At 50.7% G+C, this 27,109-nt stretch overlaps 1 protein-coding gene across 6 annotated transcripts; it reads left to right on the top strand.

Annotated features, from left to right (window-relative positions):
• Positions 1 to 1,043: 1,043 nt before the first annotated feature.
• Positions 1,044 to 26,712, top strand: Capn1 (calpain 1). Of its 6 annotated transcripts, XM_036202565.1 has the most exons (23): positions 1,533 to 1,899; positions 2,124 to 2,238; positions 2,774 to 3,041; positions 3,180 to 3,249; positions 3,525 to 3,643; positions 5,692 to 5,825; positions 5,917 to 6,085; positions 7,447 to 7,530; positions 7,861 to 7,946; positions 8,517 to 8,591; positions 8,676 to 8,836; positions 17,323 to 17,498; positions 18,706 to 18,717; positions 20,340 to 20,548; positions 20,639 to 20,678; positions 21,427 to 21,492; positions 21,584 to 21,641; positions 23,158 to 23,222; positions 23,608 to 23,676; positions 23,938 to 24,016; positions 24,947 to 25,063; positions 25,339 to 25,397; positions 25,962 to 26,712. In XM_036202565.1, exons 3-23 carry the CDS (start codon positions 2,775 to 2,777, stop codon positions 25,986 to 25,988), a joined length of 2,142 nt encoding a protein of 713 aa, XP_036058458.1. In that variant the 5' UTR covers positions 1,533 to 1,899; positions 2,124 to 2,238; position 2,774; the 3' UTR covers positions 25,989 to 26,712. The 6 variants fall into 6 exon arrangements, with proteins under 6 accessions (XP_036058475.1, XP_036058457.1, XP_036058470.1 ...); XM_036202582.1 differs by lacking the exons at positions 1,533 to 1,899; positions 2,124 to 2,238 and adding an exon at positions 1,044 to 1,179; XM_036202564.1 differs by lacking the exons at positions 1,533 to 1,899; positions 2,124 to 2,238 and adding an exon at positions 1,187 to 1,400.
• The last annotated feature ends 397 nt before the right edge of the window (positions 26,713 to 27,109 follow it).

Below are 27,109 nucleotides of genomic sequence, written 5' to 3'. Positions count from 1 at the left end.
TATCTGCTGGGGAATCCCTGCCCCTACTGAGCCACCCAACGCACAGAAAATCTCCTCCTTATAGTACTACACATACTTGGAGCATTAATAAAGTTCTCTCCCTCCCAAAAGAACACCCACCAGCTCTTTGGCTTGAGCCATCCTTTTCGGGCTCTGGATATCTGCAGCATCCTTTCATCTGGTTGTCCCTCTCCTCTTGTCCCCCGGCCTCCTTTGCTTGTACAGCTCTGCGCCACCTCCAGTGGAATGAAATCTAAATGAGCAGAGTCTGGTGGTAAATCGTGTGATCACAGCCGTTGAGAGGTGGAGGCAGGATGATTAGGAGCTCGAGGCCAGCCTCGGCTACATATAGAATTCAAAGCCAGCCGAGGCTACATAAGACCTTGTGCAGGTGTGTGTAGAGATGGCTCAGCAGTTAAGAGCAATTGCTCTTCTTAACAGGCTAGGTTCACTTCCCAGCATCCACGTCAGGCAGCTCTTGGGTGCCTGTAACTCCAGCTCCAGAGGGTCTGGATCCTTCTTTTGCCCTCTTATGGCTATTGCATGCATGTGCACACACACACACACACAAATACAACACATTTTCAATAAATAAAACAACAAAAATCTAAGCCCCTGGATCTGCCCAGCCCTGCCACTCTCTCCTTTTTTTTTTTTTCCCTGCTTAAGCAACACCCAGCGTCCCTCAGTTCCTCTACCTGCCTAGGCTCTTTTACACACCCTGTGAGGGTGTGCATCTCCCACCCATGCCATTCTTCCAGTGTCTGATCAGAGCCTCTGATGACAGCTGCATTAGATCAGGCTACAGTCAGGAAAGTGCTATAGACCATCTCTTCCTCCGCATTAACTGTGAAGGCAGAGGCCCTGAGTCTTCACAATTCCCAGATACTGAGTGCCCATTTAGGGAAAGTCAGATGAGTTAGCTCTTAACTTTTGGAGTGTCGTGTGCCTGTTTGTCCTTACATCTTATGTAGCCTGCATCCAGTCATGCAGTGACCTCCACACCTAGGAAGAGCCCTGAGCCTGGGGACCGCCCCTGTCCCTCCACGGCCCTGGCTCTCCAACCTCTTGCAGTGTGCCAGGTGGAATCTGCGGGTACCAGGTGGGCCTGCCCTGGCGCTCAGGGCCTCTGCTGCCCTCTCCCGGATCAGGCGACTCACACAAAGGCCATGCTCCCAGGTGGGTAGACCAAGAGCTTGGGAGAGGACAGAATGCCCACGTCTCTTAGCTTCTGGATTCAAGAAACGGCAGAACGCTACACAAAGACTGGCTGCAGCCATTGTCCCTCTTCTTCCCCTGCATGGTTGGGGAAATCAAGGCACGGATTTACCTAAGGCCATGCAGGGAATGCGCAAAGACCGCTAGGGCGGAGTGTTAGCTCTGCAGGCCTGCGTCTTAAGGTACGGGGGTGGGGAGCTGGCCTAGGGACAGGCCTGGGGTGGGGCTGCCGTTTGCCTTGCGTCCTGTAGAGGTCCGCTTGCACCCAGCGCGGGCGGCTACAGGGAACAGCTGCGGCGGCTGGAGGTAATCTCTGCCTCGCGCGGAGCGCCGGCTGGGCTGAGGACAGACAGCTGCGACCCAAGAGGCGCGCGGGGGCGCAGGAGGCAGATCGGGGCTGCGGGGACTGTGCCACAGCCCGGATCGTCCCCAGTACCTTGCCGGAGGGCGACGTGGGGTGGGGCCCGCAGCCTTGCAACTCGAGCTGCGGCCCTAGTTTAAAAATACCCCTTGCCCTGCCCTCTCTCTAGCTTGCTGTGCCCTTCTGTCCCAGCCCAACCCTCCTCACCCGGACAGGCGCCCGGCTCCTCCCGGGGGACAACTCTGCCTTTTACCAATTTGTCCTCTCGTAGAGTTGGCTCAGAGTCTGCGGAGCAAGGGAGGGACCGGGAGACACCCTGAGTAAGAGATAGTAAAAAAACGTTGCGGGAGAGATAAGAGAGCCTAGAGGGAGCGGGGTAAAAGCCCCAGGAGTAGGTGGAGGACCAAAGAGGGAGGAACCAGGGCCGAGGGGCGGTGGAGGAGGGCGGGGAGGAGGGCTCTTCCTGGTTGGGCCCTGCCCTGAGCTGCCACCAAGGAAGCCAGCAGCAGGGACTGCAGCGATCTCCCAAACTCCCCTCCCCCAGGTAAGGAGTGGGGTGCCCAGGACTGCGATTGTCTGGCCCAGGCCACTGCTTCTGAGACTAGGGTGCTGTCCCTGATCGGCCGCTGTTGCAGGTCCTCTCCGTGCCTGTGTGAGAGGTAGGGGTCAGAAAGCAGCTCAGCGCAGGCGCTCACCCGGTCGCTAGGAGCTGGGCCAGTGTCCAGTGCTCTGATGTTCAGCCTGTCTCAGGAGCCTGTGGAGGGGCGTCAGTGCCTGGAGTTTTCAGTCCCTAAACCGCGGAAAGGGGCAAGTGAGCTAGCTGCTTGGCGACTTTGTGGAGGGGGCTTACAGGCAGGCAAACAGGGTCTGAGACGTTAACTGGAAGTACTGCTGTGGGCTGGCCTCCGCCCTACATCCCCTGCCTGGATGGCTGACACAGAACTGTCAACACTGGATAATGGGAATAGAGAAAGGGAGAGGTGGTGGCCAGTGTGTCTAGAAACTGGGCACCCTTTTCTGGATTTAGGGAGCCTAACAAGGTGGCTGAGAGTCCCAGGCTCTGTAAAGGGGGCAGTGAAGCAGAGGAACCATGTTTAGGGAGGAATGGACAGGTCCAGGAAAGCGCTAGCAGGCAGAAGTTGTGTTCTATTCCTGGGAAGGCCTGGGTTTCTAGCAGGCCCATGTGTCCCCCAGGATGGCAGAGGAGTTCATCACACCGGTGTACTGCACCGGGGTATCAGCCCAAGTGCAAAAGCAACGGGCCAAGGAGCTGGGTCTGGGCCGCCATGAAAACGCCATCAAATACCTGGGCCAGGATTATGAAAAGCTGCGGGCAAGATGCCTGCAGAGTGGGGTCCTCTTCCAAGATGAGGCCTTTCCTCCGGTAGCTCACAGCCTGGGCTTCAAAGAACTCGGCCCCAATTCCTCTAAAACCTATGGCATCAAATGGAAGCGTCCGACGGTAAGAAGGCCAGGCTGGGTGGAACTTGGCTGTGATGATGGGTGAGGAGTGGGATCTGGGCCCCGTTATTAGTGGTGGTTGGCTGGGTGCCAGTTTCTAGGAGGGACTGGCCCAGGAACAGGATTGTGGATCTTGTAGGAGCTGCTATCAAACCCCCAATTCATTGTGGATGGAGCCACCCGAACGGACATCTGCCAGGGAGCACTGGGTAGGCCCCCAGAAGTGGGGTTCTGGGTGTTTTCCCCATTCCCGTTCCATTGGGCACTGCCCTGGCTCCTCCCTCCTGCAGGCCCGGGCAGGTTTGGCTATCAGTACAGGTGCTGGTTTGCCCAGATTCCTGGGTCTTTTCTGTAAGCCGAGGGAAATGAAGGGTACCTCACCCAGGGAATCCCAGGTGGTCCCCAGCATCCCACACACACACAGCACCTCCCTCCCCTGAGCAGATCCACAGGGCAAGCCTAATAAAGGTCTTTCTTATCCCAGGGGACTGTTGGCTCCTGGCTGCCATTGCCTCCCTCACCCTCAATGAGACCATTCTGCACCGAGTGGTTCCCTACGGCCAGAGCTTCCAGGATGGATATGCTGGCATCTTTCATTTCCAGGTGAAGGGCCCTGCACCCTCCCTGGGGTGGAGGCATAGCTGGCTTTAGGGAGATCTGAAAGGATGGCCCACAGCACTGTGAAGTTGGGATGGCCAGGGCCACACCCTGTGCGGGCAGCCCTCCCTCTGGAAGGTATTTGACCTCTCGGTGCCATCTCTGGTCGGTCATGTGTGAACGGTCGGGCAGGTATTTCAGCTGGTAGTTCTCCTAGGTAAGGAGAAAATGTGTGGAAGGAGAAAGACTGTGCTCTGGCTCACGAAGCAATCTTTCTTCACCCAAGCCTCAGTTTCCCCAGCTGAAGATGGAGTATTCTGCTGGGGAAAGTTATGGCCGTCTTCAGGCGTTAGTTCTCCCTTTCCCAGCTTCTTGGCTTTGGCAAGCTCTGACAGAGTCTAGGAGAAAAGACAGACTCAGGATTTAAACCACCTTCTCCTGAAGTTTCCAACATGATCCACTTTTCAAGTTACATTAACGAATTCTCCAGGAGCTGGTGTTGAGAGAGGCATACCCCAAAAGTCTTCCTTGAGGCCTTCCGGCCGTGACTCCCACCATGCCTGGAGTCTCTGTGTGCCTTCTGTTTAGTCAGGGCCCCTACCTCACTCTGCCCTGGCCAAGAAGAAATGGTGGGTAATATTCTCTATGCTGAGATCCCCACACCTACCCAGCTCTAACCTGCAGGGCCTAAACCTCGCCATCCTTTTCCCCGCCCCTTCCCCTCAATTCTCCAATCTACTGCTTTCCAGCTTCTGATTGGCCCACTCAGTACACGTCCCAAATCCTTCTATGGGCTGCTTCTTACCTCACTATAGTGGGCTTCTCCGTGTGGCAGTTATTGGCACTCTTGGAAGCTTCTGTTCCTAGGCAGCCTGGGCCTGCACCTCACCCCTTCTACCTGGGTTGCAGGTCCTTTGGCATCTCCTGTGCAAATCCAGTGATTTAGGGAACCAGCCCCACACACACCATTTTCTGTCCACACCTCTGTCTTATGCCCATGCTCAGGCTTAGATTAGGGAGGTGAGTAGGAGAGACAGGACCTAGGGCTTGCCTTGAGGAAGACCGTGGACTGGAGGCCTTCTTGCCCTCGCCCTCTCCGTATCTGAAGGCGTGCCTTGTTCCATTTTAGTCCTCAGTTACAGGTGTCATCTGCATTGCTTAGTTTTCTGTTGGGAAACTAAGGTGGTTGTTCCTTTTCCTGGATAGGAAAACTGAGGCTCAGACTTAAGGCAATGTCAACATCCCATCAATAGTTAGAGTATTTTTCTAGGGAATAATATCAAGAAACGAGACTGTACTTGTTCATTTAAAAAAAATTGGGGGGGGGGTTGGGACAGGGTTTCTCTGTGTAGCTTTGGAGCCTGTCCTGAATCTCACTCTGTAGACCAGGCTGGCCTTGAACTCACAGAGATCTGCTGCCTCTGCCTCCCGAGTGCTGGGAATAAAGGCGTGCTCCACCACCACCTGGCCACTTAAAAGTTTAATTACATTTATTTATTACATTTGCATGTGTCTGTGTGTGTGTGTGCATGCACATGTACGTGCGGCTGTGTGTGCTGATGAGGATTAACAGCGTGGGTGTGTGTCTGGTGTGTAAAGGTCGGATGTGCAGAAGTCAGTTCTCTCATTCCACCATGTGAACCCTGGAATTGAACTCAAATTCGCAGACTTAGGAGCAAGCACCTTTATTTCCAGAACCATCTCCATGGTCCAAATGTGGTTTTGTGAAATTGTTTTGTTTTTGAGATACAGTCTTACTATGTAGCCCTGGCTGTCCTGGAACTTACTGTGTAGATCAGGTTGTCCTTGAACTCACAGAGATCACCTCCTGAGTGCTGAGATTAAAGGTGTCTCTAGTTGTGGTACTTGGGGCTGAGGAGGGCTGGCTGACTGTAAATTCTAGTAGACAAAAGGCATGCTTCTGTAAATGTGGGTGTGTCACACATGTACCAGGCATATGGATCTAGACTCACGCGTTTAGTCAGCCCTGCTGAAGCTGGAGCTGAGGCCTGGGGGACCCCAGAGCAGGTGCTCACTTTGCCCCTCCCCCACAGCTGTGGCAGTTTGGGGAGTGGGTGGACGTGGTCGTGGATGACTTACTGCCCACCAAGGATGGGAAGTTGGTGTTCGTGCACTCTGCCCAGTGCAACGAGTTCTGGAGTGCCCTGCTTGAGAAGGCCTATGCCAAGTGAGTAGGAACCCCAGGGCGCACCTTCAGTCTCTGGGTGGAAGGGCTGGCCCTCTCTCCTGGTCCTACTGCACTGATGAACTGCTCACAGGGTGAATGGCAGCTACGAGGCCCTTTCGGGAGGCTGCACCTCAGAGGCCTTTGAGGACTTTACTGGTGGGGTCACCGAGTGGTTTGATCTGCCCAAGGCACCCAGAGACCTCTACCAGATCATTCAGAAGGCCCTGGAACGAGGCTCCTTGCTGGGCTGCTCCATTAATGTGAGTGATATACAAACTCCTCTGCCCAACCCTAACCTCATCCTCAACCCAGCTCAGCCTGAGACACTTCCCCCTCACCTCTTTGTAGGATGTAGATGCAAAACCCACTCCACCCATCACCTTCTTCCTGTCTTCCTGGCCTCAGCTGTGCCCCAGACTTGTTTCCCTGCTTCCTCCTGCTCCCTTCCCTTCTCATTTTTTTTAAAATGAATTAGTTATTTGCATTTTATTTGTGTTGGTGTTTTGCCTGTATGTATGTCTGTGTGAAGGAGTTAGATTCCCTGGAATTCCTAGCAAGCACCAGATAGTTGGAGCCTCCTGGTGGTTGCTGGGAATTAAACCCGGGGGCCTCTGGAATTGCTCTTAACCCTTGAGCCATCTCTCCAGGCTGCACACTGGAACAATACAGAGAGATTAGCAAGGCCCTTTGTCATTTTTATACCTTCCCGAGTTCAGAGGTGTCACAATCCAGTGTCTCAGCTTTCTCTTTCCCACTCTGAGACTCCACCCACTCCAAGCTCCTCCCTCTCCCTTCTCCTTGCTTACCCTTGTCTGCCCCACATTCCCACAGCCATTTCCAGACCTCCCTAGTCCTGACTGGTCACCCTACATCAGCGTCAGGCAGTCTTCCAAGCTATAGTTGGCCAAATGCTGCTCTGTGGCCCAACACAAAATCTTGGAAACTTACTTAAAACATTGAGATTTGAAAATCTGTGACTTGACTGAGCTGTTGCCAAGTGTGAACTTTGTGAATGACAAAGCCACACTACAAGGTCAAAAAGGTTGGGTATGGGGCTGGAGAGATAGCTTCGTGGTTAAGAGAATGTACTGCTCTTGGAGAAGACCCAAGTTCGGGTCTCAGTACCCACATCAGATAACTCACAACTCCATGTCATCCCCAGGGCTCCGATGCCTCTGGCTGCTGAGGGTATCTTCACTTACATAGACACACACAGAGACTTACTTAATTGTAAAATCAACTTTTTAAAAGGGCTATTATGACTTTGCTAGTTTAGCCACATTTGGATCTGTCCTTTTCTCTTCCCCCCTTGCTTGTCCCTGACTGAGTCCTTCTTGGGGGTGTGCTTGATTATAAATGTGTGCATATGCACATCTACAATCTTGCCAGCCCTAGCCAGTGACAGCATAGTGACAGCATTAGTGTCTAGGATTGGCCCCGTTCCCCAGGAAGAACAGCATTTGTGTGCAACAGTGGAGTGGATGAGATAGGAGCCTGACCGACCGTCGCTCCCAGCAGCTTTTGTGTGGATTGTATGTGTGAGGAGGACTTAGGAGCCCTGTGAATGCTCCTAGCAGGGGACACCTCATCTTCTGACCACAGTACATGTTTCTCTCTGTAGATAACTGATATCCGGGATTTGGAAGCTATTACCTTTAAGAACCTGGTGAGGGGCCATGCATACTCTGTGACGGATGCCAAGCAGGTATTTCCTGAGCAGGGCCTGTACTGCAGGGTGGTTCCCGCCCCCATGCCTTCCTGGCATATGGCCTGGGTTGTGGGAGGTGATTTCTCCTTTCTTGGCCTCCTGAAATTACCATCCTGTGATTTGCATTGATGCTTATCGCAGATGACTCTAGTTCATATGTACACCGCCTCTCTGGGCTGTAAATCCCTAGAGGTCTGACTCTAGGGTATATTGACTATGTGGCCCTGGTGTGCTGCTGGGTACTACTAAGCAGGGTGAGGTGGTAAAGAAGGTGGGCCAGGAAGGGGTATCAAATGGCATAGCACTGATGTGCGCTCTGGGGAACAGGTGAATTACCAGGGCCAGCAGGTGAGCCTAATCCGAATGCGGAACCCCTGGGGCGAAGTGGAATGGAAAGGACCCTGGTGTGATAGGTAAGGGGCAGGACAGTGGGCACTGGTTGGGGAGGTTTGGGGAAGTCTGGAGAAATCCCTGACATTTCTGCCTGGACCCCAGCTGGCTGGAGGTGGATTTAGGGTTGAGTAGAGGGATCCCATCTTGTGTACTCCTTTAGGATTTTGCTCTGTCAGAGCCTACTCAGGCTGTGGGAACTGGGGCAGCTGTGGATACACCCAGGGTATCTGTTTGACCTTGATAAGGCACCCCCCTGGCAGGATGTGGTGGTTTATGCTTGTAATTCTAGTGTTCAGGAAGCTGAGGCAGGAGGATCACTACAAATTTGAGGCCAACCTGGGCTGCACAGTGAGTTCCAGCTCAACCTAGGGCTACATAGTCTTCAAGGGGGGAGGAGTATGGTGGCTACATACTGAGACCTGTCTCAAAAAGAAGAGTGACCCTTGGGTAGGGACCTATGAGGACCTCAAAAGTGCTGGTCCCAGAGAAAGCCCCCTGATCTGGGCTCTGGAAAACATGCCAGGTTGAACAGGAGCCAAGGGTGAGATAGCTCAGTGGTGTCCAGCCCTGGCCATGCCTGCCTCCCACAGCTCCTCAGAGTGGAACAGAGTGGATCCTTATGAACGAGAACAGCTGAGGATCAAGATGGAGGATGGGGAGTTCTGGTAAGCAACCTTTTCTCTACTTGCTCCCCTAAAGCCCAGTTCATGATGGGGAACTATGGTTCACCTCTGCCCTTGGACCCTCAGGATGTCATTCCGAGACTTCTTACGTGAGTTCGACAGACTGGAGATCTGCAACCTCACGCCTGATGCCCTGAAGAGCAGGACCCTCCGGAACTGGAATACCACGCTCTATGAGGGCAGCTGGCGCCGGGGGAGCACTGCTGGGGGCTGCCGGAACTACCCAGGTGACCCGAGTCTGGAGGCCAGCGGGGGTGGGCAGGGCTGGGTAGGGCCCCCTGGCTGAGCCCGTTCTGTCTCTTGGGAGACAGACAGTCATGCTCAGGTGTTCCTCCAATTAGCTTTGAGGAGTCCATCCTTAAATGTCCTTAAGGTGCTAAAGGGCCATGCTGGTCCTTGCCTGGGGCCTGGGTAAGAAAACCTTGTTGTCATCCAAACATCTGCTGGCCACTCCTCATTCTCAGAACCCTTCCCTCTTATGAAAGTGACTGTCACGACTATTGTACCATGTGGTCGATTGCACTGTCCCCCCCCCCCCACACACACACATCAGCCTTTTCTTCTATACCAGTTCCACCTGCCCCACCACAGAGCATTCTGGGCCTTGCCATTCACTACCCACCTCCTTGATCTGAGAACACATCTGCCCGTGCCCAGACCTCAGTCTCTTGGATTTGACTGATCTTACTGACTCCCATTTGAATTACTCTATCTCTAATTTTGCACACACTGTCTGTCTGTCTTTCTTGTTCCCATTTTTGGTTTGTTTAGATTTTTTTTTTTGAGTCAGGATTTCATGTAACCCAAGCTACCCTTGACCTTGCTATGTAGCCAAGGATGACATTGAACTTCTGGTCCTTCTACCTCCATAGGTGGGCATTACAACACCTGGCTTATGTGGTACTAGGGCTGGAACCCAGTCCCCTTACTCATTTATGAATTATTATATATATTTATGTATGTATACACACACACACAAACACACACACACACACACACACACACACACACACACACACACATATATATATTTGTTTTGCTTGTTTATTTGTTTGTTTCTTTTTTGAGACAGAGTTTCTCTGTGTAGCCCTGGCTGTCCTGGAACTCACCATGCTGGCCTTAAATTCAGAGATTCACTTGTCTCTGCTTCCTGAGTGCTGGGACTAAAGGACCATGCCACCACCACCTGGTTCATTTTAATGTATTTAAAAATATTACATTTATTTGTTTCATGGGAGGATGTGTGTGCATATGGAGGTCAGTTTCCAGGGCTGGTTCTCACCTTCCATCACCTGGGTCCCAGAGATCTGGTCAGGTAGGCAGACTTGGTGGTAAATGCCTTTATCCACTGAGCCATTCAGCCAGCTCTTGTTGTTTTTATCTTGACCTTGCAAACATCTAGTTCCCTGTTCTGTCCTGCCCTCTGCTCCTGTTACCAGCATAACCACAATCCCAGCTGAACCAAGCTTTCTACTGACTTGGAACCACTGAATGTGGATGGAGAAGAAAACACAAGGGAGTCTGTTTTCCTTGTAAATTCACAGCCACAAACCTCTAATAAGCACTTGTGTGGTCCCCAACATCCCACTAGGAACTCTCTCCTCCACCTCCTTCCTCTTTTACTGTCTCCAGAGACCTTGAATTTCGTTGAAAAGAGACTGTGTCCCCTGTGGCCACTCATGCTTGTCATTCCAGTGCTTGGGAGGTAGAGGCAGGAGGATCAGGAGTTCAAAGCCAGCTTTGGCTGTAGAGCAAGGCTGAGGCCAGCCTGAGCTGCATGAGGCTCAGTCAGAACAGAGAGGAAGAGAGTGCTGGGCAGTGGTAGTCCTGGCCTTTAATGCTGATGCTGGAACTCAGGAGGCAGAGACAGGGGGATCTCTGTGAGTTCTGGGCTAGCCTTGTCTACAGAGCTAGTTCCATGACAACTAACAAGAGATCCCTGTCTAAAAAATACAAACAATAAAAAAATGAAGAAAAAAGAGAGAAAGAAGAGAAAAAGAGAGGAGTGAAGGGCTCCTTCACTCTCCCCTCATCCCTGTGTACTTGTGGAAAACCCACCTTAGAGCATGCAGCCCTCTCTTGACCTCCGGCCTCCCAACCCCGCCTCCTCCCGATTGCCACACTGCCATTTCCTCCCTGGCCTGTAGACTTGGCCAAATTCACCCTGTGGGGGCTCCTGCCTGCACCCTCTGGCTGTCACCTCCGAGAAGCTCACCCCTGCTGTTTGGAAGCAATCTTTTCCTCACTTCCTTTCTCTCCAAACCTGTAAGCACCGGTTTCCTGTGCCACAGCAGAGAGGCCTGTCCTTCGCTCAGCCAGCCTCCCTATCAGCACTGTGCAGTTCCGGTGTTTTGTGGGTATTTCTGGCTCTGGTCCTGCTCCAAGCTTCTGTCAATTGCCCGTTGATGTAATGTTATGGATTAATCAGAAGTCCTGTTATTAGACAAGATGGATTCCTTCTTCGGGAGTCTTTTTGCTAATTTCTTTAGAGGTTTACTTTTATATTTATTTGCTTTAGTTTATGTACATGAGTATTTTGCCTGCATGTATGTCTGTGCACCATGTGCGTGCCCAGTGCCCAGTGCAGAAGAGTCAGAAGAGGGCATCAGAGGTCTAGAATTGGACTTACAGAAGTTGGTGAGCCGCCATGGGGTACTGGGAACCTACCACCAGTCCTCTGCAAGAGCAGTATGCACTCTTAACTGCCAAGCGTCTCTTTAGCCGCTCCTAGGCCCTCCATCCCCAGGGGAGACAGTCCTGTAGAGCAAGTTCTCCTAGAACTCAATTTGCAGCCAAGGATGACCTTGAACTTCTGACTCTCCTGCCTCCACCTTCTCTTGGCATCTTTAATTTTTTGTTGTTGTTTATTGCTTTTTAAGACAAATTTTTCTGTGTAGCCCTGGCTGTCCTGGAACTCACTCACTCTGTAGACCAGGCTGGCCTCAAACTCAGAGAGATCCACCTGCCTCTGTCTCCCGAGTGCAGGAATTAAGGTTGTGCGCTGCGGCTGCTACAGCCACCACCACAGCTGCCACCACCACCACAGCTGCCACCACCACCACAGCTGCCGCCACCACCACAGCTGCCGCCACCACCTAGCCACCTGGGGTTTTTAACGTGGGTTCTGGGAATTGAACTCATGTTCTGTGCTTGCAGGACAAGAACATTTCAGACTGGACTGTCCTTCCAGCCCTTTATTCTGACCTTTAATGTCTTTTTATAGGAGAATATAATTTTTAGAGGGTTTGTACATCTTTTGAGATTTGGTGCTTGGAATACCATCCTTCTCCGATAAGCGCAAATGGACTATGTATGCCTTATCCAAAATCCATGTCCCAGAAGTGGTTCAGAGTTTATATATTGTTGGATTTTGACGTATTTGTGTAATAGTATGTTTTTCTGGTCCCACTCAGTCCCGAGGTCCTGAAGCCACTTTATAAAATAATCACTCAGAGGCTTAATATTATTTACAAACTGTGTGACCTATGGCAGGCTTCTTGCTAGCTAGTTCTTTCATCTTAAACTAACCCATTTCTACTCATCGATGTTTTGCCACGTGGCCATGTGTTAATGGTCTGCTGGCATCTTGCTACTCCTTGGACATATCCCTCACTCCTCCCTTCTCTCTGTATCTCTGCTTGGATTTCCCCCTGCCTTTAAGCTGCCTTGCCATAAGTCAAAACAGCTTTATCTATTAGCCAATGGGAGTAACATATGTTCACAGTATACAGAAAGACATCCCAAAGCATATTCATATATGTATATAGTAGGGGTTTTTTATTTTTATATTATGTGTATGTGTGTTTTTTTGTTTTGTTTTTTCTTTCTTTCTTTTTGGTTTTTTTCAAGACAAGGTTTCTCTGTGTAGCTTTGGTGCCTGTCCTGGAACTCACTTTGTAGACCAGGCTGGCCTGGAACTCACAGAGATCCACCTGGCTCTGCCTCCCGAGTGCTGGGATTAAAGGCGTGTGCCACCACTGCCCGGGTGTGTATGGATGTTTTGCCTATATCCATGTCTGTGTACCACATGAGTGCCTGGTGTCTGTGGAGACCAGAAGAAGACATTGGCTCCCCTGGGCTTGGAGTTACTGGCAGTTGTGAGCTGCAATGTGGGTGCTGGGAATTGAACCTAGATCTTCTGAAGGAACAATCATCATTTTTAACCACTGAACCATTTCTCCAGCCCCAAAATAGCTTTTAAAAATACCATTTATTGGGAGCTAGAGAGATGGCTCAGTGGTTAAGAACACTGGCTGCATATCCAGAGGCTCTAAGTTCAATTCCCAGCACCCATATGGTGGCTCACACCATCTATAGTGGAATCTGATGCCATCTTCTGGCATAAAGTTGTACATGCAGATAGAGCACTCATATTCATAAAATAAATAAATAAGTCTTTAAAAAAATACCATTTATTGCCAGGCAGTAGTGGTGTACATCTTAATTCCCAGCACATGAGAGGCTGGGGCAGGTGGATCTCTATGAGTTTGAGGCCAGCCTGGTCTACAGATTGAGATCCAGGACAGGCACCAAAACTACATAGAGAAACCCTGTCAATATAATCTATTGAGCCGGGCATGGTGGCACATGCCTTTAATTTCAGCACTAGGGAGGCAAAAGAATCAGGCAACAGATCTCCTGGAACTGGAGTTACAGACAGTTGTGAACTTTCATATGGATGCTGGGAACTGAACCTGGGTCCTCTGGAAGAGCAGTCAGTGCTCTTAATCAATGAGCCATCCCTCCAGCCCCATAGGTGATTTTATAATACTCTAATTTCAATTTTTTTCTTTCTTAAAGATTTATTTATTTATTTAATGTATGTTGGTGTTTGCCTGTATATATGTCTTGGATCTCTGAGTTTGAGGCCAGCCTGGTCTACAGAGTGAGTTCCAGGAGAGCCAGGGCCAAAGAGAAACCCTGTCTCAAAAAACCAAAATAAGTACCTGAATCACTTCTTGCCTCTCAAATGATACTTATGGATACAATAATGCACGGTTGCACTTCTAAATATATTTTGTATCCAGACTCATGCCTTGCTAGATTCTTCGTAGTTTATTAGTTGGCGATCAACAAATAACAATACATTTGGTTTGTCTTGTCCCATTCTTCCAGCTTTTGTGACTTTCTCTTCCCTACTACACTGTCTAGAAAAGTTGAGCTAATAGGAGCGTACCATGAAGGGGTTCCTGGCTCGGCCTGCCTTTTGTTGTAATTTCATAATATTTTGTGTACTTGGCGGGGATGGGTTCACACACAAGGTCAGAGTACAACCTAGAGGAGTTGGCTCTCTCCTTTGCACCCTGTGGGACTTTGGGGTGGAACTCAGTTGTCATGCTTGGTGGCGGGCACCTGTGGAGTGTCTCCCTAGCCCCAGTAAGACATAATTGTTGTAGGTTTCATTATTACAAACTTTGTGGGGGAGTTGGGGGTGAAGGGCTTGTGTGAGCTTCTGTTGTTGCTCTGTGGTCTTAGAGACTGAATCCAGGGACTTATACATGCTAAGCAAGTGATCTGTCACAGAACCACATCCCTCCCTCCCTCCCTCCCTCCCTCCCCACCCCTTCCCTTTTTTTTTTTTTTCTTTTTGCCAGAGCTGAGAACTGAGCCCAGGGCTTTGCGCTTGCTAGGCAATCGCTCTACCACTAAGCTAAATCCCCAACCCCACTCCCCCCCCCTTTTTTTTTAAAGACAGTGTTTCTGTGGTGTGGAATTCATGGTTGTCCTACCTCTGCCTCCCAAGTGCTGAGATTATTGGTATGCACAGCCATGCATGGTTTACAAGGTACTGGGGATGGGACCCGGAGCTTTGTGACTGGGTCTACAAGAGGCAAGCACTCTACCAACTAAGCTACATCCCCACCCTGATAAAAGTTTTTAGTTTCATATTTGGTATGTGTATGTCCATGGGTGTTTTGCCTGAATGTATATCTGTGTCCTACATATATGCCTGGTGCCATAGAGGCCAAAACTGGGCAACAGATCCCCTGGAACTTGAGTTACAGACAGTTGTGAGCCATCATGTAGATGCTGGGAATCAAACCGGCTCATGTGGAAGAGCAGCCAGTGCTCTTAGCTGCTGAGCCGTCTCTCCTGCCCTTTGATTGAACTTTCATGCAGTAATTTTCCTGAGTGAGCTTTGCCTGGTTGTCCTCAGCTCACATTGACCCCAGTGCTGTGGGTCTGTCTGTTCTCTTAGGACAGCCTCCTCCTTCGTGTTTTCCGGAAGAGTTTGCCCAAGGGGAGACAGTTTGGTTGGTAGACTGTTTACCTGTTGGACCTGCTTCTTCCTTGTGATGAAGATTGGCTTCTTTTGTTTTCAGTCCTAGGGATGGCTCCTTCGGCCTCATGGGTAGAGAGGAAGTGCTCTACACTGAGATATGTTCCCAGCAGTCCCCATCCCGTTTGTTTATGTATTTATTTTCACTTCTTTTCCATCTACCTATCATCTATCTACCTACCTACCTACCTACCTACCTACCTACCTATCTATCTACCTACCTATCTATCTATCTACCTATCTATCTATCTATCTATCTATCTACCTGATGTGTATGAGTGTTTTGCCTACATTTATATGTGTGTACCACATGTATGCCTAGTGCCCAGGGAGGCCAGAATCAGGCAACAGATCTCCTGGGATTGCAATTACAGACAGTTGTGAACTTTCATATGTATGTTGGGAACTGAACCCGGGTCCTCTGGAAGAGCAGTCAGGGCTCTTTTTAATCTATGAGCCATCCCTCCAGTCCCATAGGTGATTTTATAATACTCTAATTTCAATTTTTTTCTTTCTTAAAGATTTATTTATTTATTTAATATATGTTGGTGTTTTGCTTGTATGTATGTCTGTAAGAGGGTGTCAGATCCCCTGGAACTGGAGTTATAGACAGTTGTGAACTGCCATGTGGATGCTGGGAATTGAACCCCGGTCCTTTGGAAGAACAGTGAGTTCTCTTAAACGCTGAACCATCTCTCCATCGCCCGGATTTTTTCTTCCTTAAAATATGACATTTATTTTTATTTGAAATGATGTGTCACTGTGGGCACGTGAATCCTAGGGACCACACTCAGGCCATCAGGCTCTGCAGCAACCACCTTTACCCACTGACCCACCTCACCAGCCTAAGGTAGTCATATGTATTTCAGTTCATTGTCTTTTCTCTCTTCCTCCCCTCCTTCCTATTTATTGCTTTTCTTTTCTTTTTTCATTTGTTTTTGTTTTTCGAGACAGGGTTTTTTTTTTGTGTGTGTGTGTGTGTGTGTGTAGCCCTGGTTGTCCTAGAACTAACTCTGTAGACCAGGCTGGCTTTGAACTCACAAAGAGCTGCCTGCCTCTGCCTCCTGAGTGTTAGGATTAAATGTGTGGGCCACCACTGCCCAGCTAGACAGAGCCTTATACTCTGTAGTCCAGGTTAGCCCCAAATTCACAGTGACCCTTTGTCTATAAGTTTTTCCTGATGTGGATTTGAATGTCTCAAGAACATGCTTAATGCATTTTGTTTTGTTTCATTAAGACACAGGGTCTCCGTAACCCAGGGCAACCTTGAGCTGGTTGTGTAGCTGAGGATGGCCTTGGACTTCATATCTTCCAGTCTCTACCTCTAATACTGGGATTACAGGCACAAGCCACCAATCCTAGCTTTCCTTTCTTTGATTTGTTGTAGTTCTTAGTTTTTCACATGCTGTGGCTCAATCCTAGGGCCTTACATACAATACAAGGGCTCTGCTACTGAACCCCGCCAATCAACACATGCTGTGGCTCAATCCTAGGGCCTTACATACAATACAAGGGCTCTGCTACTGAACCCCGCCAATCAACACATGCTGTGGCTAGTTGATCTTCTAAACAATGCAATGGTTTTAGAGCATCTTCCTTGGCTTGCCCTTCTTCTTATGAGATGGTACTTTAAATGTAAATAGTTTTTCCTTGCCATAAAGTAAATGTTATCACATGAGCTTGGATTATTTGTAGTGATGATTATCACATTCTCAGACCTGTCATCTGAGCTCATATTCTCTACTTAAAATGTCTTTCTGAAAAGTTGTTGTTAGGCTAAAGAGATGGCTCATTTGTTAAGAAAGCACACTGCTCTTCTAGGAGACTACAGTTTGGTTCCCAGTATCTACATCAGTGCCTCACAACTGCCTGTACCTCCAACTCCAGGGGATCCAATGCCCTCTTCTGCATCTGGGGGTACTGCATTCACATGCACATACCCCCTCACACACATACATATAAAATTAAAAACAAACAAAATACATGTTTGTGTGTGTGTGTGTGTGTGTGTGTGTGTGTGTGTGTGCTGACTGGTCTAAGGCACCAGATTCAAAGCTTCTTGTAAAGGCACTGAGAAAACCAGGTACTGGCTACTCCCTTAGGGCTCAGCTAGCCCAGGCTGACGGCAGCTTTGTTTCTCTTTTTAGCACCTAGGGCCTTGAGCACACCAGTGCTCAGTGAGTTAGAATAAAATTTGCAGCTCTTCCAGCTTTTCTTAGTACTAATACTGATAACTCACCCACTTCCGCTTCTGGAAGACAAGCCCTGAAAGACAGACACTGTCCTGCCCATCTGCTTTCTTGTCTTCTGACACTTGGGGCATATAGAACCCCAGTACTGAACGAGATTGTGGCTGAGCAGACATGGGATGTGCTGGAGAGGCTTGGGAAGCCCCCTGCCCCGCCTGCCTCTGATCCTCCTCTCCTCCCGCAGCTACCTTCTGGGTGAACCCCCAGTTCAAGATCCGGTTGGAGGAGGTGGATGATGAAAACGATTATGAGACTCGCGAGTCGGGATGCAGCTTCTTGTTGGCCCTCATGCAGAAGAACCGCCGCCGGGAGCGTCGCTTTGGCCGGGACATGGAGACCATCGGTTTCGCCGTGTACGAGGTTAGCCCGAGGGGTGGGCTCACCTCCTCCCACTGCAGCAAGCATCCACTAGGGGGCGCCTGGTGCATCCTGAGGGCCTGAGAGGCTGTGGGGCTGGAAGGGTCTCCTGGACGTAGTTGCTGAATGCAGAGGGCAAAGGAGGTGGTTGGTTGCAGGAAAGGAAGGCTCTAGAATTCACCCTTCTCCTAGAATGTGGGATGTTGCTCTGGAGAAGAAGGAGCTGGGCTGATTGCTTTGTGTGCCACAGCTTCTGGGGTCAGCCTGTGGGCTTTGGAACGAAGTGAGGCATTCTGTGGAGCAAGGGTGTGAACAGAGGCCTGTGGAGCAGGTGGGAAGGGTCTACACCGGCAGATGCTGTCCTAGGCCCGTGCCTCCTCTGCTTCGTTTTGTTGTTGTTGTTGTTTTATTTTTGTTTTTTGGGACAAGATTTTTCTGTGTAGCCCTGGCTGTCCTAGAACTCACTGTGGTTGTTCCAGAGGACCCGAGTTCAGTTTCCTACAGGTGGCTCACAAACATCTATAGTTGGATCTGATGTCCTCTTTTGCCGTAAAGGCATACGCTTTATCTGAGTATAAATACATAGATATATGTATGTATATATGTATCTATAAGATAGAACACTCATATACGTAAAATAAATTAATTTTTTTAAAAAAGGTATGCATCACCACTGCCCAACTTCCCCTGCTGCTTCTTTTTTTGAGACACAGGGTTTATCTGTGTAGCTCTGACTGTCTTGGAACTGGCTTTGTAGACCAGGCTAGCCTTGAACTCACTGAGATCCACCTGCCTCTGCCTCCCAAATGCTGGAATTAAAGGCGTGTACAACCACCATCCAGCCTTCCCCTGCTTCTTATTGTGCAGCTCAAGATAGAGATGGAAATTTCCAGATCTCCCTTGCCAGGGTAGAGGGCGGCCATAGCCTTAGCCTCCACCCGGAACTCTTGGCAGCAGATGAAATGAAGTCTTGGTGTTCTTGGGCTTCTCACACTGAGCTTGGCTACCTGGCAGCTGTTCTAAGGATCAGAAGCCCAGGCAGTCACAGGAACAGAGACTTCTGCCCTGTCCTTCCGATGGGAGGACAGGTCTGGATCCCCACTTCCTGTCCCCTGAGCCTCCCTCCCTAAGAACCCAGGACCTCTACCCAGTATGTGTATCCTAGCTGCCTGGGCAAATGTGCATTATTCTCTCTGTTTCTCTCTTACAGGTCCCACGGGAGGTAGGTGTTACTCTCTTTCTGGTTCATCAGCCCATGAACTCCTGATGGGGCCTGGAGGGAGGAGCATGGCCGAAGTCAGCCCTACCTGACATATGGCATCAGGAGATAGCACCTTGTCACTGCCTGCAAAATGCTGCTCCCCACCCCCGGTGCCTGTTCAAGTAAGACAGCTCCTGAGGGCAAGAGCAGGTAGCAAAGGTTGGATTTGAACCCTGGTCCTCAGATCCCAACTCAGCACACATACAGGCCAAGTTCTCTGTGTCTTGCTTGCTGTTCACATTGAGGAAGTGCTAATCAGGTCTGGGGGTGGGAGCATGTGTCATTGGGCTGAGCGGTCTACACTCTTGAACAGTTGCTGAAGTCCTGGGCCTTGGGGTTCATATTAAGACATGGCACTTCCCAGCTGTGCATGGTGGCACATGCCTGTAATTCCAGCACTTAGGAGGTAAAGGCAGGAGGTTCAAGAGTTCAAGGTCATCCTTGATGATAAAGAGGTCAGGGCCAGCCTAGACTACACAAGGCCCTATTTTAGTGGGGGAAAAGTAGATAGCATTTCCTCTGGGGCCATCAAGATGGTCAGCAAAGTGCCACCAGTCAGGTTTCATGCAAAGCACAACACAGGGAAAGCACCAATGGCTGATAATAGGGCAGAATGTACATGGTCTCTTAGGTTTATTTATCAGTACCGAATATTGATCCTAGGACCTCACACATGCTAGGGAAGCACCTAGCCACCTGCATCACAGTTTTTAGATTTTTATTTATTATTTGTGTGTGTGTGTGTGTGTGTGTGTGTGAGAGAGAGAGAGAGAGAGAGAGAGAGAGAGAGAGAGAGAGAGAGAGAGAGGTGCATGTGCCACATCATGAGTGTAGAGGTAAGAGGACAACATTGTGGAGTTGGCTCTCTCTTTCCGCCTTTCCCTAGCTTCCGGAGATGGGACTCAGGCCTCCAGGCTTGTGCAGCAAGTATGTTGACCTGTTGAGCTGTCTTGATAACCCCTGTGTCATAGTGTTTTAAAGTCTCTTATCTGCAGTCAGATTGGGCACCCATATTTTCTTTTATCTCATTTAATTTCTTATTTGTTTATTTTTGAGATAGACTTTTATGTAGTCTAGGCTGGCCTTAAACTCACTGTGTAGCTGAGCGTGACCTTGAATTCCTGATCCTCCTGCCTCTACCTCCTGAGTGCTGGGATTGCAGGCACATATCTGATTTAATGCAGTCCTGGGGATCAAAACCAGGGCCTGGAATGTCTCAGTAGGTAAAGGCACTTGAATTTGATCCCCAAAATCCACATGGTGAGAGGAGAGGACAGACCCCTCACAAGTTTTCCTCTGACCTCTACTCACATGCTGGCATTCAGGCATCCCTTCCCCCAGCTGCAATAAATAAACATAAAGGTGGTGGGGAGGTAATGTGCCCTGTACCACTGAGCCACAGTCCAGCCCAAGCACTAAGCACTCAGGTTTTACAGAAGGTAAGTAACTTATCAAGGTCTCCCAGGCTGTGTGCTGTAACTTAGCAAGCCAGGACTCACAGTCTGGGCTCTGGGCCTGGACCAGTATCTGAGGGGAGACTGAGTGGGCTCTGTAGCCCACTGCTTGCTTCTGTCTCCTGCCAGATGGTGGGTCAGCCTGTGCACTTGAAACGTGACTTCTTCCTGGCCAACTCTTCTCGGGCACGCTCAGAGACCTTCATCAACCTGCGAGAAGTCAGCAACCGCATCCGCCTGCCACCAGGGGAGTATGTTGTAGTGCCCTCCACCTTCGAGCCCAACAAGGAGGGTGACTTTGTGCTGCGTTTCTTCTCAGAGAAGAAGGCTGGGACCCAGTGAGTAGTAGATTCCCGCCCCCTCCCACCTACCCTGTCTCTCCACTGTGGCTTCCCCAGGCCCTCTGACTGATGGTTTCCTCTCTGCAGGGAGCTAGATGACCAGATCCAGGCCAACCTCCCTGATGAGGTATGTGGTCCCCTCAAGTCCCCCAGGTATGTGATAGGATATGGACTCCAGCTGGCAGGGCAGACTCCCTCCTGATAGGAGCCCTTAAGAACAATTCTAGTCCCTTGTTGCCCAGCACTTTACAGTTCGAGAAGGATCTGCGATGATGGTAGGCAGTTCCTGTGCTAGGTCTGTGTGTCTTGTTTCTTCCTCATAGCCGCTTCATCTAGGTCCTTCGTGATATCACTAACTGGGGAACACAAGTTCATAGAGGCTGATGAATTTGCCTAGGTTCACACAGCAGGGACCCTAATCCAAACTTTTCAACACCTAACTGACTTGTGCCCACCATTTAAGCTACAAGAGTGCAGATCCCATTTTACAGGCTAGAAAAGTAGGGCTCCACTCCCTGTGGTGGGATACCTTGCTCAGCCTTGATACCATGGGGAGGGGCTAGGCTCTCCTTCAACTTGGTGTGCCAGACTTTGTTGACTACCATGGGAGGCCTTACCCACTCTGAGGAGTGGATGGGGGTAAGTGGGAGGGAGGTGAGGAGGCGGGAGAAGGGGAGGGAGGGGGAACTGGGGTTGGTATGTAAAATGGAAAAAAATTTAATAAACAAATATATTTAATAAAAAAGAAAAAAGTGGGGCTCAGAGAGATGGAGTGACTTGTAAATATGAGTGTCCCACCCCACCTCCAGTGGCTGCTCCTACAGGCAAGGGCCAGGCCATAGCATCCTGACCTATTCTCTCCATTCTGGGTGCAGAAAGTGCTCTCCGAAGAGGAGATCGATGACACCTTCAAAACCTTGTTCAGCAAGCTGGCAGGGGAGGTATGTCAGGACCTGGCAAGGGGTGGTGGGGTGGGGAAGCCCTGTGTGAAGTGGGGGAGCCCAGCAGATGCCGTACTTCCTCTTCCCCTAGGACATGGAGATCAGCGTCAAGGAGTTGCAGACCATCCTGAACAGGATCATTAGCAAACGTGAGGGTCCCCGATGGCTGTCCCCACCCCGTGTCCTATTCCCAACTCATTCCAATCGTCATGGTTTTGTTCCTTGGGGAACTGAACCCCACACCTTGGTCTGGGCAGCAGGCGGGCCATGGGCAGGACTGGAGCCGTACTATCACTGGTCACTCCAGGGCTCCCAGCGTGGCCTTGCATTCTCTGGTTCCACACTCACCACCATTCCCAGACTCCTCACTAACCCTGTTCTACCCCATCTACTCTCTTGAGCTCTGTGATCTTAGGGAGCCCATAGCACAGCCAGCCGGGGAAGTTAGTGCTCAGTGCCGGTGAAGGCAAGGCTGTAACCTCCAGGCCATGCCCTAGGTCTTAGAAAGTAGAGTAAGACTAAATTCCAGGCCCTGATGTGTGTGGACAAAAGCAGCTCTCCTGCTTTCCCTTCCCTTCTGGCTTCTGCTGCTGCTGCAGGCATGAGCCTGCTCTAGTTGTCTGGGGTTTGCTGTGCCTGACCTCTGTTTACTCATCTGCCTCCGCCCAAGATCTCCCTGGCCCTACCTTGCTGGCGAAGCTTTGTTTACCCTCTCCAGCTCACAGCCAGCACTTGTGGGCTCCTCTCCTACCTAATCTTGTGTATCTGTTCAGTACTTTCTTCCTTTCTGCTGGATTCGGACCTGGCTTCTGAAATGCTCTTCTGTTTCTCATGGTAACAGCATCCCACCTCATGCTCTGCTGGGCTCGGTACCCATGGGCAGGACTGGAACCTCCCTAACACTGGTCACTCCAGGGCTCCCAGTGTGGCTGGTTCTGCAAGACCTCTAAGTTGAGCCCTGGGACTGGTTCCTTCTCTATCTCTGTCATCTCTGGGCAGATATGGACATCAGATGTCCTGCTCCACCCCTCTCCCATATCCGCCCTAAGACAGGATCTCTTGCAGCCTAGCACCAGGCTGGCAGTCAGCAAGCTCCCACAGTCCTCCTTCCTCCCCCCCCCTGTCCTCCAACGGCATTGGGTTTACAGATTGTGTGTGTGCAGGGGCAGGGGGCAGGGGGATACCTACTCATACCTTTTTATATGGAGGCTGTGGATTTTTAATTTTTTATTGTATTTTTTATTTTATGTGTATAAATGTTTTCCCTGCATACATGTAAATGTATCATGCATAAATTGCATGAATCAATCACATGCCCTGGTCTGGAGTTATAAGTGGTTGTGAGCCATCATGTGGGTGCTGGAAATCAAACCCAGTTCTTCTGCAAAAACAGCCAATGCTCTTAACTACTGAGCCATCTTCCAGCCATCTTCTTCTTTTCTCTTCGTTTCGTTTCTTTTTTTAGACAGGGTCTATATATCTGAGGCCAGCCTCAAACTCCTGATCCTCCTGGCTCCTCCTTCCAACTGCCATGGTTACAGGCATGCACCACCATGCTTGGTTTATACAGTGATGGGGATCAAACCCAGGGCTTCGTGTATGCCAGGCAAGCACACAACTGACTGAGTGACATTCTCAGACCCTGGAACTGTTTGTTTGTTTCAGACAAAGACCTGCGGACCAACGGCTTCAGCCTGGAGTCCTGCCGCAGCATGGTGAACCTCATGGATGTATCCTTCCATCCATCTGTCTGCTTTTGTCTCTAGTGGAGTGAGGTTGGGAGGATGCTGTCTAACTGTCCTCGGAGAAGCTTGGACAGAGCCTGGAGGATGTGGATGCCGTATGGCCTCATGGCCAGACATCTTCCTGGATATCTTCCAGTTGGCCAGGAAGGGAAACTGAGGCACAGGTCTTCTGGAAAAACGGAGAAGGACCTTGGTCCCCAATTGGCCCTAAGGCTGGTGCTATTTCTACACCTCCCCTTCTAACACATGGAACTCTGGCCACAGCTGTAGGTGATTGCTGTTCCTCCCTCCACAGCCAGGCTCCCTTCTCCCCAGCCCCCCTTACACATCTGCTCTAAACTGTGCAGTTTCCTTCTTAACACCTGTCAAGCGTGATGGCAATGGGAAGCTGGGCCTGGTGGAATTCAACATCCTGTGGAACCGCATCCGAAATTACCTTGTAGGTGGTCCCTGGCCGGGCTCTCCTGTCCTTCTGTGGCCTCAGTCATGGCATGGCCAGGCCTGGTGGCAGAGCCAGGCTAGCCGTGTAGCCAGGCCTTCCTCCAGAACTTCCTTGCTGCATGCAACTCCTTTCCTCCCCAAGCCCAAACGTCTCAGCAAATGAGTCCCTTCCTGGCTGTTCCTTCACTCCCCCGGGGACAGGAGGCAGTCATGAAGAGCGGCTGACTCACCCGGTCCTCAACCTTTCTTCTCCACCCAGACCATTTTCCGGAAGTTTGACCTGGACAAGTCTGGCAGCATGAGCGCTTACGAGATGAGGATGGCCATCGAGGCTGCAGGTGAGGCCCAAGACCCTAACAGCTCCCCGGGACAGTGGCCCACCTGGCTGGCCCTTGTCTCTGGGGGGTGTTGGTGGTGATGCTATTGGTGCAATGGTTTCTGAACTAAGTACTCTGTCTGTTCCTCCCTTTCCTCTCCTTATAGCTCACCAAGAACAAGGGCCTGTTAATTAATTTGTACATGTGTATGTGTGTGTGGTATGCGTGTATGTATTTATGTTCATATGTGTGTAGATATACATAGAAGCTAGAGGTTGGCATCATCTGGCTTCCTCCATTGCTCTTACTGAGACATGGCCTCTCACTGAACCTGGATCTTACAGATTAAGCTAGTTTAGCTGGTCAATTTTCCTGGGGAATCCCATCTGCCTCCCAAGTGAGTGTTGGGATTACTGGCAGACTACCACACCCCTTGATTTTTATGTGGGTTCTGGGATCCAAACTCTGGACCTGGAGTATTCATGGCAAGTGCCTTATCCATGGAGCCATTGACTAGAGATCTTTGTTATCCCCGATGTGAAGAAGAGGAAAGTAATTCTCAGAGGGGAGTGACTGTGTTCAGGACACATGACCAGGGCAGGCAGAGAGAAGAGGGGCAGGTACCAGCTCCAAGCTCCAGTGAGACAGGTACAGGACTCTCCCACACTTGCCTGTGTGAAAACAAGGCCAGGGTGTTTTGCCCAAATGTGACCAGATGCCTAGGTCCTCTGCAGCTAGCTCCTGATTTCCTGGCAGGGGGGGGGGTGGTCTGTGTGTGATGCCCACCTTGGGCCTGTCCCTCACTTTGCCAGCCCCTCTCAGCTCTATCCAAGAGATCTTTCAGACCTTCTTCCGGAAGAGAATGACCCTAAGTGCCCTGCCCAGACCAGCTCCTCCACACCCTATCTGGCTGCACCTGCTCCGGCCCTTACTTGTTCATCCTCTGCCCAGGCTTCAAGCTTAACAAGAAGCTGCATGAACTCATCATCACCCGCTACTCAGAGCCTGACCTGGCGGTGGACTTTGACAACTTTGTGTGTTGCCTTGTTCGACTGGAGACCATGTTCCGTGAGTGTCCCTAACTGACACTACTTTCCTACAGTGCCATCCTGTGTGCTTATGAGCCAGTGGGAGAGACAGAGGGGTGAAGAGGGTGGAGGCTGAGGTGGGGACAGAGGACTTATACATAGGTACTTGGTGTATGAAGTGTGGTCAGAGGAGGGTCTAAGGAGGCCTCTTAGGGCAGGAAGCTTCATTAAAGGACAATAACATGGTGAGAGACAGTCTTGCTGGGTATTAACTGGCTGGTGTTCCAGACTTAACTCATCTTTTCTTGAACACAGGGTTTTTCAAAGTTTTGGACACAGACCTGGATGGTGTTGTGACCTTTGATCTATTTAAGGTGAGATGACCCTCCATGTTCCCCTGTCTCTTCCAAGGTTCCAGTGGCCCTGGAACCAGCCCTCAAATCTGGACCCTAGTCCTGGAGGCTTTGTGTCAGAGGCTTCTGGGGCCCAGGGAGGGATGAAGAGGGGAGGCCAGGCCCCTAGACGCTGTGGAAATCAGCAATCTGGTCTCCTGGACTAAAGAAGTATGAAAGCACTCCCTGCCGGGCATGGTGGTGCACACCTATAATCCCTGCACTGGGGAGGCAGAGGCAGGTAGATCTCTGAGTTCAAGGCCAGCCTGGTCTATAGAATAAATTCCAGGACAGCCAGAGTTACACAGAGAAACCCTGTCTCCAAAAACAAAACAAAAAAAGGAAGGAAGGAAGGAAGGAAGGAAGGAAGGAAGGAAAGGAAGCATCCCTATCACCAGAGGGTCCCCCAAAGAGGGGATGAGATGTGGATGGTGATGGCTGAGCCCTGGGCCCGGAGCCTGTGCCCTGGAATGGGTGAAGAAGGAGGCTGAGGGGGCCATGCTGCCCATCTGCTGCCCCCGGTAACCCGTTCGTCTTGCCCTGCAGTGGTTACAGCTGACTATGTTTGCCTGAAGCGGGGATTCAACTCCCACTGCCCGACTCTTCCTTTCTTCCTGTGCCAAGCCACGCCTTCCTGCCATGCCACCAGACCACATCAGCTGCAAGTGCCTTCCTTGGAACAGGAAGCCACCCTTCTCCTGTCCTCTCTCCTCCCCACTACCTCTGCTCGGCTGCTCTGGGCAGAGCCATGGGGCCCTCCCTGCTTCTGTGGCCAAAGGCTCAGAATGGACAACCCTGGCCCCTGCTCATGGCTAAGGCCAGGAAGGCAGCTCCCTGCTTATCCCTTCCTCTGGGGCAGGAGCAGGCACCCCTGCCCCCACCTCTGCTAGTGTCCGGATATGTGTCCTTCCTAATCTGTAGAGGCTCTAGCCCCTGCTATCCCCTAGATCTGCAGACTTTATAACCACTAGCTAGCTCACACGGTCTGCATCTGGGTACTGAAGGCCTCTCCCCACAGTGGAGCCCCACAGCCAGGATCACCTGTGCCTTCCTGTGCAACAGCCAAGATCCTCTCTGCACACCAAACCACTCCTCACCTTCCCGTGTGCCCACCGGGAACTTCCTGGCCTGGAAGGTGCTCAGGCCCTCCCTTCCCCTCCTCCCTTTTTTTATATTGGTAATTCTCAAGGGAATGCTCTCGGGACTAGTGCACTGGTTATGGAGGACCAGACACTGGGGGTGGGTAGAGAGGTCCCATGTTTCAGTGACGTGGAAAAATAAAAGGCTGCTCTCTGTCTCTGGGTGTTACTCTCCCAAACCTTGATTGTACCAGCAAGCCTTGGCCTAGAGACAGTCACAGCCTCCTGTCCACCCTTGCTGAAGACTGGGCAACTGGCTGCAGCTACCTCCTGCCCCTGAGATGCTGAGAGGTCTGGGCACAGAGATGTAGACTAGATGGCTCCACGAACAGTCCAGCCCTGGCGGCTTTTCTGGTTTTACATGCTCTTCTTGCCAATGTCAGCAAGGAAACACAAAACCTTTACTTAGCACAAATCTGACCCATCAGGAAGCTTAGAAAGGCATGTACCTCCCTCCTGGACCACAAGAGGCCTTCTTAGACCCTCCTCTGCCCGCCCTTCATACACCAAGTACCCACACCTTCTATGAGCTTTTCTGCCTCTGTGGGACCGGAG

Source organism: Onychomys torridus, chromosome 1 (assembly GCF_903995425.1).
Source record: "Onychomys torridus chromosome 1, mOncTor1.1, whole genome shotgun sequence".
NCBI classification, from domain to species: Eukaryota; Metazoa; Chordata; class Mammalia; order Rodentia; family Cricetidae; genus Onychomys; species Onychomys torridus.
Note: the sequence above shows the minus strand (reverse complement) of the source record. Positions and strands in the feature narration are given on the sequence as shown.